General features: G+C 42.7%; 2 protein-coding genes across 2 annotated transcripts in view; both read right to left on the bottom strand.

Annotated features, from left to right (window-relative positions):
• Positions 1-14109, bottom strand: part of TPGS2 (tubulin polyglutamylase complex subunit 2) — a 1173328-nt gene that overhangs the window by 547640 nt on the left and 611579 nt on the right. The window lies entirely within an intron of this gene.
• CELF4 (CUGBP Elav-like family member 4) overlaps positions 1-14109 on the bottom strand; it is an 814373-nt gene that overhangs the window by 293765 nt on the left and 506499 nt on the right. Inside the window, 1 exon segment of the mRNA XM_075186292.1 lies at positions 295-343. Within this exon segment, the coding sequence (XP_075042393.1) occupies positions 295-343 (49 nt within the window).

The raw sequence follows: 14109 nt of genomic DNA, 5'->3' as shown, positions 1-14109 counted from the left end.
TTCATTTTCAACTTTCTGAAAGCCACTTTGCTGCTTAACAAGGCAGTTATTGGTTTCCTTGGTAATACCTGGCACCTCCTGCCTTTCGAAATCTAATAATAATTGAATGTGAGAAAAAAAAAAAAGCACCAAGTGAGAAAAAGAAAAGGGATTTAATTGTAAGAAGCCCATAGTGCAGAGGGAATTTCTCTGGCAGTGATTATGTTACTAATTGATCAGCGCGCTGCATGACAAAATCCACAAGACAATCACAATATACTTAGCGGTAATGTTCTGAGCAATGCAGACTACTACCTCCTCTGCTCTCGCTGTCCGCTGGCTTCACTTGGATTGGTCGGTTCATCTGGAAAGACACAACACAGATAAGACACATTAGCGGGGGAGACAATTTCCAAAACATTCTGCAAACTTTATAAAACTAGTTCTAATACTGGTATCTCTGCTACCCAGGACACAAAACACTATTGGAGAAACAAGAATATTTGCTATTTATGTAGCATCGTTCATGAAACAGAGAGAGCAAAAGTTAAAGAAGATTTTGCAACAAAGAGCTTACAGTCTAATAGGACAGGTGAAGAAAGAGTGCTTAGGGGAGGGGGTGTATACATGAATATAATCACCTAGCTGTAAGATTAGAGTCAATGTTCCAGGATGAGAGGAAATGGGGTGTTGCATTTAGGAAGATGAACACGCTGAGTGATAAGATATGTCAACCATTAGCAGCTAGATAAATGGTTAGGAAGGTGTATGATAGAGATAAAGCAGAACATTTGGGAGACTTCCAGATATTGTAGTAATTTTGCCATTTCCCTCAGCACAGATAGCAAATAGCACCGCTGAGCGGAAGACACCTAGGTGCGAGTTTTACACAGAGTGAAGCCCCCTGGAATATTGGGGAGAGACGCGGACGCTGGAACCGCAGGAATGGAGAGGAGATCGGGACATTCTGAAAGTTTCTGACAGTAACTTTTGTTAATTCATAGAAATCCGCACTATGAGGGGATTTGAAAACTGGCGGATGGAATTGTTGTGAGATTGCTTATCGCTTTTTAGGAAGGTGTTCTGTTTTGTTACTAAGTTATGATGGAGATGGGAGAGAGGCTGCTGGATGGGTGCGAGTTCTAGATTTCGGTCATAAGTCATCCGAAATTTGCATCCAGGGCCTGTGTAACACGGTAAGCGTAAGCCGGAGGTATCGCCAAATAACAGTGCGGGTAATGGAGTATGGGGGAGTACACGACATGTTGTGACAAATTCGGATAGGGGGATGCAGAAAATACCAGCAAAGGTCCTGTTTGTATCCTCAGGTGAACCCCCATTATTATCTCTGCAACCATGTGCTAAATTATCATTCCTAGGTATTAAATAAAATATGATTGTTTACGAAAATCTGATCATGTTGGGGATAACTGTGGCTCCATCTGAAGTTTTCTACACAGTCAATGAGAGCATAAATGTTTTCCCCTTTCAAAGGAACCATTGTGTACAAGTAGCTCAGTAATTTGCTATCTTATAATTACACTTTTTTTTGTTAGGCAACAGGTAGATTATAAGGGAGACTTGTGGAATCTCTGGCTCTGATTGGCTGAGCATACTGCAGCTCAACAACAATTTAAGAAACAAAGGTTTCCCCCAGAAGACTAGGGAGCACGAGGGACTATGTCAAACACACCATAAAAGTATTAAAGATAAAACTGGGCCTGCTGTATGACCTGCAGACTGCTCAGCCCAAATAAGGTTCTACATTCATAGGAGCCCATTCCAACACATCCTGCTAATGTTGATTCATTATGAGTTTAATTGATGGGAAAATAGGTGTTAATAAAAACGGGGACTGTCCTTGGAAACTTGGGATACATGGGCGCCATAACTACAGGTAGCATTAATTAATGCATAATTTAATCCATGGACTTGACAAGTTCTATTCTTTACAGGGTCTAGCTCTCATAATAACAATCAACTTGACATAAAATACATTAATTACCGGGTGAACATTGAACAGGAAGTAATTAGTGTCCCCTGCTTGGAGCTCTGTGAGGGGGGTGGACACACTGAAAGAAGAGTGGTCCTTTAATTGCTGAAGATTGGATTAATTGTCATTATAACAGTTGGCTGGAATTATTGCATTAAACGTTTGAGTGATTAGAGAATTAGCAGCACTTACAGGGCAAGGAGGCTTAGAGGGGGGCTCAGATGTGGGAAGAGAGTTAGGATGTATGAGGGGGGCTCAGATGTATGAGGGGGGCTCAGATGTATGAGGGGTGCTCAGATGTGGGAAGAGAGTTAGGATGTATGAGGGGGGCTCAGATGTATGAGGGGGGCTCAGATGTATGAGGGGGGCTCAGATGTGTGAGGAGGGCTCAGATGTATGAGGGGGGCTCAGATGTATGAGGGGGGCTCAGATGTATGAGGGGGGCTCAGATGTATGAGGGGGGCTCAGATGTTTGAGGGTGAGGCTCAGATGTATGAGGGGGGCTCAGATGTTTGAGGGTGAGGCTCAGATGCATGAGGGGGGATCATATGTTTGTGGGTGACTTGTATGTGTGAGGAGGGCTCAGATGCATGAGGAGGGCTCAGATGTGTGAGGGGGCTCAGATGTGTGAGGGGGGCTCAGATGTGTGAGGGGGGCTCAGATGTGTGCGGGGGGCTTGTATGTGTGAGAAGGGCTCAGATGTATGAGGGGGGCTCAGATGTGTGTGGGGGGCTTGTATGCATGAGGAGGGCTCAGATGTGTGAGGGGGCTCAGATGTGTGAGGGGGGCTCAGATGTGTGAGGGGGCTCAGATGTGTGAGGGGGCTCAGATGTGTGAGGGGGGCTTGTATGTGAGAGGGGGGCTCAGATGTGTGCGGGGGGCTTGTATGTGTGAGAAGGGCTCAGATGTATGAGGGAGGCTCAGATGTGTGTGGGGGGCTTGTATGTGTCAGGAGGGCTCAGATGTGTGAAGGGGGGCTTGTATGTGTGAGGGGGGTTAGGATGTATGAGGGGGGGTTGAATGTGGGAGGGGCTTGGATCTGGAACGACCCTCAAGCTTACAACATGCTCCCTTAATATCTGAGCCCCCCACTCTGATCAGAGCAGGGCTTGATCAAGCCTGGGGGTACAGGGGAGCGGCATACGCACAATCTCTGGGGGTCGGGGGAGCTGGAGGTAGTTAGTTGCAGAAATAAAAGTACACTTTTCTTGCCCGAACTAACCTTCAAACAGCTTTCACACCCCAGAAACACATTGTAATATTAGGGTCCTATAACGAATAGCACAACATACACCGTACAGGAGATACATTATAAGGATATTAGACATTACAAGGGGCTCCTTTCAGCTTCAGATGACTTTAATTTATTGGTTTATTTGCGCCTTCCTGTGACTTTTACTTAATGCAGAATCTTCTTACTAAGCCTTTATATATAAGCCAGGCTTCCTTTACCCCCGGATACAACATAGATCTGCTGAGCTTTGTGCACTGAATACAAAAGAATCAACGTAGCAGTTCTGTGTCATATCCAGACAGTAGGGTGTGTGAAAATGGGTAACCCATTAAAATCGGGTTCTCACAAGAAGGCGAAAACAATAAACGCCGCTCCCTCCCCCCGTCATAACATTACATTAGGTGTTTTGGGTATATCTTGTACTGTAAATACTGTAAAATATTAATTTCAATGCAGCAGCTGTACCCACGGGATTTAGATTTATTCTATACTCCAAAGGTAGGTAACCAGTGGCTCTGTAGATGCTATGGGACTACAAGTCTCAGCATGTCCTGCCAGAGCTCTGCAACATCTGGAGAGCCCCCGATCGCTAAAGCCTGATCTAATCCAGCACCATTTGATTACCAGAGGTTATGTTGTAGTCATACAGGTATAATTTACATTACATTACAGGTATACTGATATCACAGAGTAACAAAGTATCACCTCTCAGCACAGCGGGAAGTCCATAGAATTATCACAGAGTCCCTGACCCCTACAAATCACCCACAACCCCACATCCTGTCCCCGGAGAATTAGCGAGCCTGTCTCTCCCCATTGCGGGGTGGTATATTCCATATATCACATGAAACACACCATGATTCATCCACTGGGTATCGATCCCACTCTCTGCTCCATGTGTCCTATAGACAGAGATATACAGAGAGGCCAAGAGTTCAGCTGCAAACCATTCTGCTGTAAAGTCCTGCTCCTCTCTATGAATGTAATATGTTTACAGCTAGATGTCAGCGCCAGTCAGACACTCGGCTGAAGAGCTCACAATCAATACGACTGCACTTGTGGATCTCCGCTCAGTGTTTTCAGTACTTTGTGTGACCATTTCCAAATGGTGATCAATGGTAATAACGTGTTAATATCACCAATTAGAAAGCTTAAACATTTTGGGAATTATATAATAACACAGAAACCCTTAATGTGAATTGCAAGTGGGCATGCAAACAGCTAATAATAGTATGGACAAATATATATCTATACATGTCCATCCCTTTACAGAAGATGGATCTTGTATGTACAATTACTGTGCAGTTGAGTAAAAGCTTTTGTTCTCTGTTGTCAGATTTAGAAATAACCACTGCCTCTATCTTTCTAGACTTATAGGGCCTGATTCATTATGGAAGGTATTCTGAGCGCAACGTGCATTTGTTTAAAAACGCACGTAAATCAACACTGCGTACTCCCGTATTCAACAAGGAGTGGCATTTGGGTGGTCCTCGTGGACTCCCACCTCCTGGATCCCTTAATGACATGATTTGCATAGTCAAACCCCGCCCCTTTATGCGTTTCCACGCCCGCTCCCACACTTGTCACCTGACCTCCACTTCGGGATCTCCTAGAGTTTTGCTGAGCAGTAGCAAAACAGAGATTCCATTTTTCAGGTCCAGTGACAAAGGATGAGGTCTGGTTAATATTGTCCCTTTGCCCCTAATTAATTTCACAATTGTGTAAATATTTAATTCCACACCACCCAGAGGCAGCCGTTTTAAAACAACTTGCTGCACTATCTGCGGCTGTAATAATCTGATCCCCGTCGGTTACGGCACAAGACACATTCTCTTTACAAACTCCATTGAGAGTCATCTCCTCTTCTACCCTATTCTTAAGATTAATGTGTTGCCAATTCTACCTCTTCCCGGTAATTATACCCAAACACTTGTGCTGACCCCCCCCCCCCCCTCACACACACACACTCACACACACACATACACTCCTGCATCAACAAGTACTGATACATTAAACAAGACATTCCATTAATTTCTTCATCATCATAAGTTAAGAGCGGGACACTCTCTTTAAATATTCATTCAGCTATGAAAACTGAGCATTAAAATTTTAATAATGTCAAGCTCGTTTGAACTGATCTCCTGAGGGACCATTACAATACAATTAAAATAAATATGATGATTGATTGTCCAGGCCGCCTCACCTGTGCAGCTCTGCCACTAGCCAGGCAGAGTATGATGCCTACTGCGTTGGCATGATAATCAGACAAAATGCAACGGACGGTAACAAAGGAAATGTCTATGGACTGGGCACAATATGCTGCTTAAAAATAAATGAAATAAATCCCTTATTTTTTTTAACATAAATCACTGTAGCAAGATATGAAAATGTTTTTTTCCTTCGGCCGACTATTAATGATAACGATTTATGATTCTGGACTACCATGGCAACCACAGTCACTTGGCAAATGATGTGGTGAGCAGAGAGGCTTTGGAACGCCCCTCTGAGCTCTGGCGGCACTGTGACATCCGCCGTCTCCCCCATCTGCCATCACATGACAAGCTGTGAGCCTGTGTTTGTGTAGCAGGCTGGCTGTGTCAGGCAGCCATTTCTGTTGGCTAAACAGAGAGTATTTGAAAAGGAGATAATGATTTCTAGTTGCATAGCTTAGAGGAATGCATGCTTAGAAGGCAGTATTTTCCCTGCATGCAAACTAAATGCATTTGCACCCCTTGCATTGCAACATGATCTGTCCATTCACAGTTCTGCACCAATGACTCTGTACCCCACTATTTAAAATGCAGGGAATTGACTTTTGATAACATACAGAGTTTTTGGAAGCAAACCCTGCTCCATAGAATCCAGAAACATTGTTTTAGTTCCTGTTCTACTTTAAATAGATTAACGTCAACAAGTCATGGTTCACTCCGACCCAGCAGGACGTTGTCTTAAGAAAACCTTTCCGACCATAGCTGCAGATACGCCCCGCTGAGCCGGAATAACGCAATGAGAGACAGAGAACACTATTATACGCTTCGCCATTCTGTGGTGCATCTTGGTCTCGATGTGAAAGATGACATTTTGTCAGGATAAAATAAACTGTTTGTTTTCTTGCACTTTATTTCGTTGTGCTGCCTCGGTTGCTCCTTGCTAACGAGGGAGCGCGATTTTAAATATATTGAAATTCCCTGCTGATAAAAGCATTAGCTCGCCGAGGTGAGACGTCTTTTTATAAACTGTTAAACGGATAATAGAGCAGTGTGATTTTGTACAGTACACGGGCTAAAAATGTGGGAATGCATCAGTTTAGTTAAATTTATGCGCATTTCTTTGTTACAGCGCACAGATGTTTGCAAGACACCATATTACAGTTCTCTGCAGTTTGGCCAAGGGACAAAATGGCCGACCTGTGAAGGGCAAACTGCATTCCTCTCAACTGTCTTGATTTAGGTGCGTGCGGCATTGAAGGCGTGATTTTAGAGAAAGGGAAGTGGACTGGGGAAGCGCAGGGCTTCACTAACTCCCCCGTGACATGTGACCATGGCTCGTTCGTGTTCATGGTGAAGTGCGCACGTTTGTCCTGTGATTGAAGCGGTGATTTCAGGAATGGGACTGAGTTTGTTCCAATTCCCCTACTTAAAAAGTTGGGGGATATGCAACTGCAAAATTTATATGATCTCCATAGCCGCCCACGTTTAAACAAATCTTAACTCAATCAATAGAACACACCGCAGTTGTGACGAAAAAAGTAAAAGATAGGTATGACCTAAAATTACCAGGGACCAATCTGGTGCCCGAAAATATGGGAACCCACTCGATACTATATATAAATTGTAGCCTATGAATTATTATTTATTTTGTTTAATGTAATCCTGAAATATTTTTACGGTTTTACTATTGTTCAGTTTTTTTTTCCTTAAATAATCCTCCATAATAATCCTAAATTTGCCTCAGGCAGCTGTGACGCCTAGAAATGACAGGGGACCGGCAATGGAAATTTGCCCTCCCCCTCCCTCCGAGGACCCAGCTCCCCCCTGAGTCCCTCTCCCCCCCCCCCTCCTCACTCTCTGCTCTCAAATGTAGAAAATGTGGCTCAACTCTACCTTAAACATTTCCTTTGTACAAATGCAAAAATACATAGAGTGAGTATGATAGTTTCCATTTACCAGAGATACTGTTTGATTGAGCACATATATAAAGATTTAGCGCATGTACGCACAATTATGTTTATAAGGAAGGACAGAGAGCCAAAGGGTTTGTCATTGCAGCTGATTAGTAGACATCTAAGTTGTGACATCTTTCTTAACCCTTCTCTTATCCCTCCCAGGGTCTTCCTGTCCGACATTATGTTGGCTACCTTTATTATATATGCATATTACACAAGCAACATGAATAGACGTAAAATATCCTACAATATATCATTATGAAGCTGAAACACACCTGGATATCGACCCATCAAACTTCCAAATCAATTTTGGTGCCTGGTGACACAATTTCCTGCCCATGGTACCTAAGGAATATCCCTAACATAGATGAGTTCTAGATCAATATTAATGAACTATGGCACAAAGTAAGGACCCAGGTCTGAATCATAAGGGCCATGGAAAGCCCAGAACTGTCTTTGTCACATCCAGCAAAGCTTCATGAACAGAGACCTCTTGAAAATGCACGACGTTACATGTCCTTTAGGGACCCCCAACCTCCGAACCCATCATTAACAAACCGATGCAATTTTTTGCAGTTTCTTTTGTGAGCCATTAGCAGTAATTCAGGGTACTATAATCAGGGCCACTAGTCGAGAAAGGATGAGCCCTTCATCTCGAAACATGGCATTGTCTGCACTCTTGAATTATTACATTAAATTGCATTACGCCACACTGCATTATATCTCTAATGCTTTCAGACAATGGAACGACATACCTTGAGTGCTTCTGTTCCTTGTAATTTATCGCTCCCCGCGCTGTAAGCTTGTTGTAGAGGCAGACGGTACACAACACATAGTTATCTCCAACACAGCATTTCCTCTCAAAATTGAGTTAATGTTCTATTATTTCATAATTCAATAGCAGAGGATGCTTAAACAAGCAGGATTTTGATTAAACATAGGAGAAAAACCATCTCAGAGAAACAAGGCAGTTGGAGGTGCCAAAACTCTGATAAATCCTTCTTTTAATGGTCGACAGGGAGCGGAAGGTATTAGCAAAAGATTATTTGGAGTAAGGTAACAATCCCCACCGGCTTCGATTTTAAAATGAACTTTTCAGATTATCTCACCCATTAGCAAGCCTTTTATTGTATATGTGGCTCTTTCCCAGACTGTGACTCTTTTTCAGTCTACGGCTCTTTCCCAGACTTCGGGTATGTCCAAATCTGCGGCTACTTCCCAGTCTGCGGCTCTTTCTTAGTCTGTGGCTCTTTCCCAGACTGCAGCTATTTCCCAGTCTGCAGCTCTTTCCCAGACTGTGGCTCTTTCCCAGTCTGCGGCTCTTTCATAGTCTGCGGATCTTTCTTAGTCTGCGTCTCTTTCCCAGACTGCAGCTATTTCCCAGTCTGCAGCTACTTCCCAGTCTGCGTCTCTTTCTTAGTCTGTGACTCTTTCCCAGACTGCGGCTATTTCCCAGTCTGCGGCTCTTTCCCAGTCAGCGGCTCTTTCCCAATCTACAGCTCTTTCCCAGTCAGCGGCTCTTTCATACTCTGCGGCTCTTTCCCAGTCTGCGGCTCTTTCCCAAACTGCGGCTCTTTCCCAGTCTGCGGCTCTTTCCTAGTCTGCCGTCGTTTTATCACTTGTACTTCTGAACATATAGTTTCATTTAGACTTTATTAAACTCTGAAACCCCAATTTAGGCTTTTTGTGGAAGTGAAAGTAGGGACTACTTCTTTCAGAAAATTGCAGTTTCCCACTGTAACAAATTTCTATTTCTTATTAGCTCATATATGAAATAACAAAAAATTACCATTAATATCGTTGGCTCCATATAGAATGGGCAATTCATGCTGCATGAAGTTGTATATATACTTTACGCTTATTTAATAAAGTGTATTTAGTTTAGAACCGCAGACTTTGCCCTGTTTTTTACAGTGTGTAAAGTTAAAGGATAACTCTACCCAAAACTCAAAATTCCATTATACTATAAAACTGAATGTCATTTACCTGGGGCCCCAGCATTCCCTTTGATTTATTGAAGCCCCAGATTCCTGTAATGGTGCAGAGCTGCCATCCTCACTGCTACCAAGTTGGGTCTTGCTCAAACTAACGTTGGTGTTGTCGGTGCCTCTCCCCTGCGAGTTTCCAATTTTCATGCTGTGCCGAAAGACGGACTTCAACAATACAAGACCAACAAGAGGTGGCGAGAATCAGAAGGCTCTGGTACCGGGGAAGAAGTCGAACTGTAGATGTAAGGTGGGGGCAGGGGGGCATTTTCAGTTTTGGGTAAAATTCTTATTTAAGCCGTTCTTAAAATCATATTTGGATGAACAATTTGGCAGCAATCAATAAATAGCAACCCTGAACAACAATGGCCAGGATAATTGAGTTATCATTCGAGAACGTTGGATTACCGGGTTGACCATTGACCATGATCAGCCAGTGTGCATGCTATGAACGGGGTGTCTTAGTAGAAGGACAAATGGACAATTATCCAGAGCCAAACAGGACAGTTCCAAGCAATGGAGCCTGAATTAGAGAGGTCCTAAGTGCTCATATCTCAGGACTCTGAAGAAAGAAGAATCAAACAAAGAAAATAGACCTCTCATTTCATCATTCTTCACATCACAGTGTTTGGTTAAAATGTGTGCGTTAAAAAAATGCTAGGCTCAACCTATAATATAAATACTAACTCTAACATTGACCCAACATTACCACAAATCTCAAACCTCAACCAATATAAAGTTTGCACCCTAGACCATCGAAGAATAACCATAAAACCGGCTCGAGATCTAAAATTACCTTCAGCTCTCTGACTTTGCTCCTTAAACTCTAAAACTGCCATAACCCCTCATGCAGATCAGTGGATACCTTCTACTGGTGAGACGATATATTCTACTGGTGAGAAGATACCTTCTACTGGTGAAACGATACCTTCTAGTGGTGAGACGATACCTTCTACTGGGGAGAAGATACCTCCTACAGGTGAGAAGATACCTTCTAGTGGTGAGACGATACCTTCTAGTGGTGAGACGATACCTCCTACTGGTGAGAAGATACCTTCTAGTGGTGAGACGATACCTTCTAGTGGTGAGACAATACCTTCTAGTGGTGAGAAGATACCTTCTAGTGGTGAGACGATACCCCCTACTGGTGAGAAGATACCTTCTAGTGGTGAGACGATACCTTCTAGTGGTGAGAAGATACCTTCTACTGGTGGGTTAAAGTCACAAGTCCCTCTTTGAGGGATAAGTGGCCCATTAAGGTGATCTTTAGTCTGGACCAATGTCCGAAGGCATCATTAGATGTCAACACATAGTGGGTTTCTGCGATCACATGTACCAAATACTGAGCAATTTTCTGTACCACACAATGTGGACATACTTTTTTTATTGTAATATTTGTCAATCAATAAGAGGAACCACTAGTAATTGGGTCTGCTGCAGGGAGACAGGTAATTTTGGAGGCAGCCCCCCCTTCACTTACTCTGTGTGTGCAAGTGTGTGTGTGTGTGTGTGTGTGTGTGTGTGTGTTTATATATATATATATATATATATATACCTAATAGATACATGTGACTTGTATATTATAGCTTTAGTTAAGTAAGTAAATGTTATACTGTTTATACACTGGTGTTGTGTTATGTGCTATGTACAGGTCACAACATCAGAATAGTCACGCCGTATCCTCACTTAGACTCAGCACCTACCATATTACCGATCTGGGGCTTAGGTGGTTGGTAATTGAATGGTCTGTTCAGGAAAACGCTGCAGTCAGATCTAGGTCACTTATTTTGGCCTTGGTGGTTTACTTAAAACTAAATCATTTATGGTCAATAATACCAGGTTATGGAAGGTCAATAACATTCAATTATTCATCCCCACTCCTGCGTTCTCTTTGCCACAGAAACTCAGCTCTGAACGGCTTTTAATGAATTAAGCATATTGTGGGAATTTGGGAAGATGAAAAAAATCCTTTTTTTAAAAAAAAAGAAAAAGAGGAATAAAGAAGAATAGTGGCAGCGCGGTGAGACGGAGAACAGATGCTGCCAACGTTAGGGTATCACAGAGAGGGATCTTCAATATTATACATGAAGAATTTCAGTCTGTTCAAGGAAGAGTTTAAAATTCATTAAATGCAGATGCAACACTCGCTTATTACAGAGACTGCGAAATGCGTGTGTGTGTGTGTGTGTATATCAGTGTGTGTATCAGTGTGTGTCTATCAGTGTGTATGTGTTTTAGTTAGAGATGTTCACTGACCCCCGTGTTTTGGTTTTTGTTTTGGATCTTGATTAACTTTGTGTTTTGGTTTTGGCAAAACCGCCCTCGCGTGTTTTGGGTTTGGTTCCCTATTTTTTTTCTAAAATCTCTATTTTTTTGTGCTAAAGTCACATAATTTGGCTCTTTTTTTGCTCCTACATTATTATTATTAACCTCAATAACATTAATTTCCAGTCATTTACAGTCATTTTTTGTCAAGTGACAAGAACACTGCTACCCCTCCTGTTTCTGTGTGAGCAATGGCACTGAGCAATGTCACTGGAGACTGGAGAGTGACAAGAACACTGCTACCCCTGTTTCTGTGGGAGTAATGGCACTGAGCAATGTCACTGGAGACTAGAGAGTAACAAGAACACTGCTACCCCTGTTTCTGTGTGAGCAATGGTGCTGGATCTCCTGGGGAGGGAGGTACTTATGGAATCCAAAACCTGCAAGATCCGACAACGCAACAATGACGATTTGCCTCGATTCAGATCCGAGGATGCGCGAGAGTACAGAGCCGGCTTGCGAGTCTACTCAGATCCCTTAAGTTCGGGTGGGTTCGGTTTCCAGAAAACCGAGCGTGAGCATCTCTAGATTTGAGTAGAGAAGTATTCACACTAGTTCTGTTTAAAGGTGATTTCCCACCTCACCTGTCACTAGCGGAAGACGGATATTACTCTCATTATGGAAACTCTCTGGTCTGGTGCTACCACTGGGCAAACCTAGGCAGTCGCATAGGGCTCCCAGGTCTAGGGGGCACCGCTGACATGGAGGCAGTTTCTTACCTGTGAGGCAGGGCTTCTGCTCCTCCATGGGAGTGGCACTGGGCTATGATGTCACACGCACGGCTGATGATGATGTCACATAGCCTATGATGTCACAGTCCAGCACCACACTCCCAGGAACAGAAGATGTGCATGTGGCCCCAGGGCCGGTCCCATTGTTGGCTACCTTGGGCTGGGCCACAGCAATTTTATTTCTTCAAAATGTTCCTAATAGGCCGAGCCAAGTCTTGCCCCCCCACGGGACTAATATTTGGCAGTCAGCTCCAAGGGGGTAGGGTGAAGGGCAGATTCCATAGTACATAACGCAATCTGAATGTCCTTACGTTTATCTCTGTAAAACGTCACCAGTTATCATTGCATGTGGGGCCCCAAAATTACCACGATGATCGATTGCATCAAAACCGTTTGGGTCATTATTGGGCATGCTGGTAAATGTAGTGAGGAGATATCCGCAATCCGCCAGTCTGTGCATTAACTGTCCTAAAATAAACAACAGTTTATTTATCAGATGATGACTTATAAATACTCTGATTGAGTTAATAGGTTTCTGAGAAATTGTTACCTGTTCACTCAGGTCATAGAATATTTAATCACAACTAATAATGTGTTTCTATTAAGGATAATAAACGTAATGCATATTTATCTGGTTTCCATCACACAATGATCACAATTCTCGCAGATTCCAATTCATTCCATGCCTTTATTTCATTCTGCTGGATGTGACAGTCCTGTTATATAATATTATTTCCGAATAGCACAGTTCACATATAACCCAGACACAAGACATTTCTCCAGCTGATGTTTGCTTTGCAGTATTTTTCAGCCATAAAATACTGACGATAAATTGTAACACTACGGAAGGAAAAATATATTTTTACAACAACTAGTACTAAAACATAAAATGGCACATTTGGAAATATATATATATATTCCGTGTACAGTACTCTACAGACAAAGGGGATATATTTACAAGATATAATGATGTAAGTGTGTTTCATTCATCTTATCGTGTCACAATACCCTTAGGAGATAACTGTTCCATTATTTTTATTGTCCTTTGTGTCTATAGCGCCAACATATTACATAGCATTGTACAATAAGAAAAGCTTTAATCATCCACATCATTAGCTATCAATCAGACCATTCCCAATGAAAATTTATTTTCCTACCACATACACATAGTAATGGTTTTATTTCAGCACATCTAAGGGTCTGAAGCAGCATCCAGACTTTATCAGACAAGACTAGAACACACTAACTGTGCGACATTTGAGATCTCCCTCCTTAGAGTACACACTACAGGTTTCTCACCGGATTATCAGGCCAATCACACAATAAACAACCAGCCCCGATACCGCATTAATGTACACTCCAACGAGGAACAATTATCGTTCCAAAGCACATCGTATCTTTTTATTTGATTTTATCAACAAAGTAAAAATCTTGTTCAACGACAGAACAATGCCGTTCCAATTCTGCAATGTGTACGTACTCAGAATCGGCAGTGTCCATAGATCTCTATGGAGGGTGCAGAGTCACCATCTTTACCAATGGTTATGACAGATGAAGATCACAGATGTGATGGTAAATTGTGTAAAACGTGTTTAGTGTGTACACGTGAATCGGCTGCTGATCGGGACTTTCAGTCGTTGGTAAAATCATTAACGATATTAACGAGTGTGTACCCAGCCTATTTTAGTGGCTTTTGG

The sequence above is a fragment of the Mixophyes fleayi genome, chromosome 1, assembly GCF_038048845.1.
Source record: "Mixophyes fleayi isolate aMixFle1 chromosome 1, aMixFle1.hap1, whole genome shotgun sequence".
Classification (NCBI taxonomy): domain Eukaryota; kingdom Metazoa; phylum Chordata; class Amphibia; order Anura; family Limnodynastidae; genus Mixophyes; species Mixophyes fleayi.
This window is presented reverse-complemented; position numbering and strand designations above follow the sequence as displayed.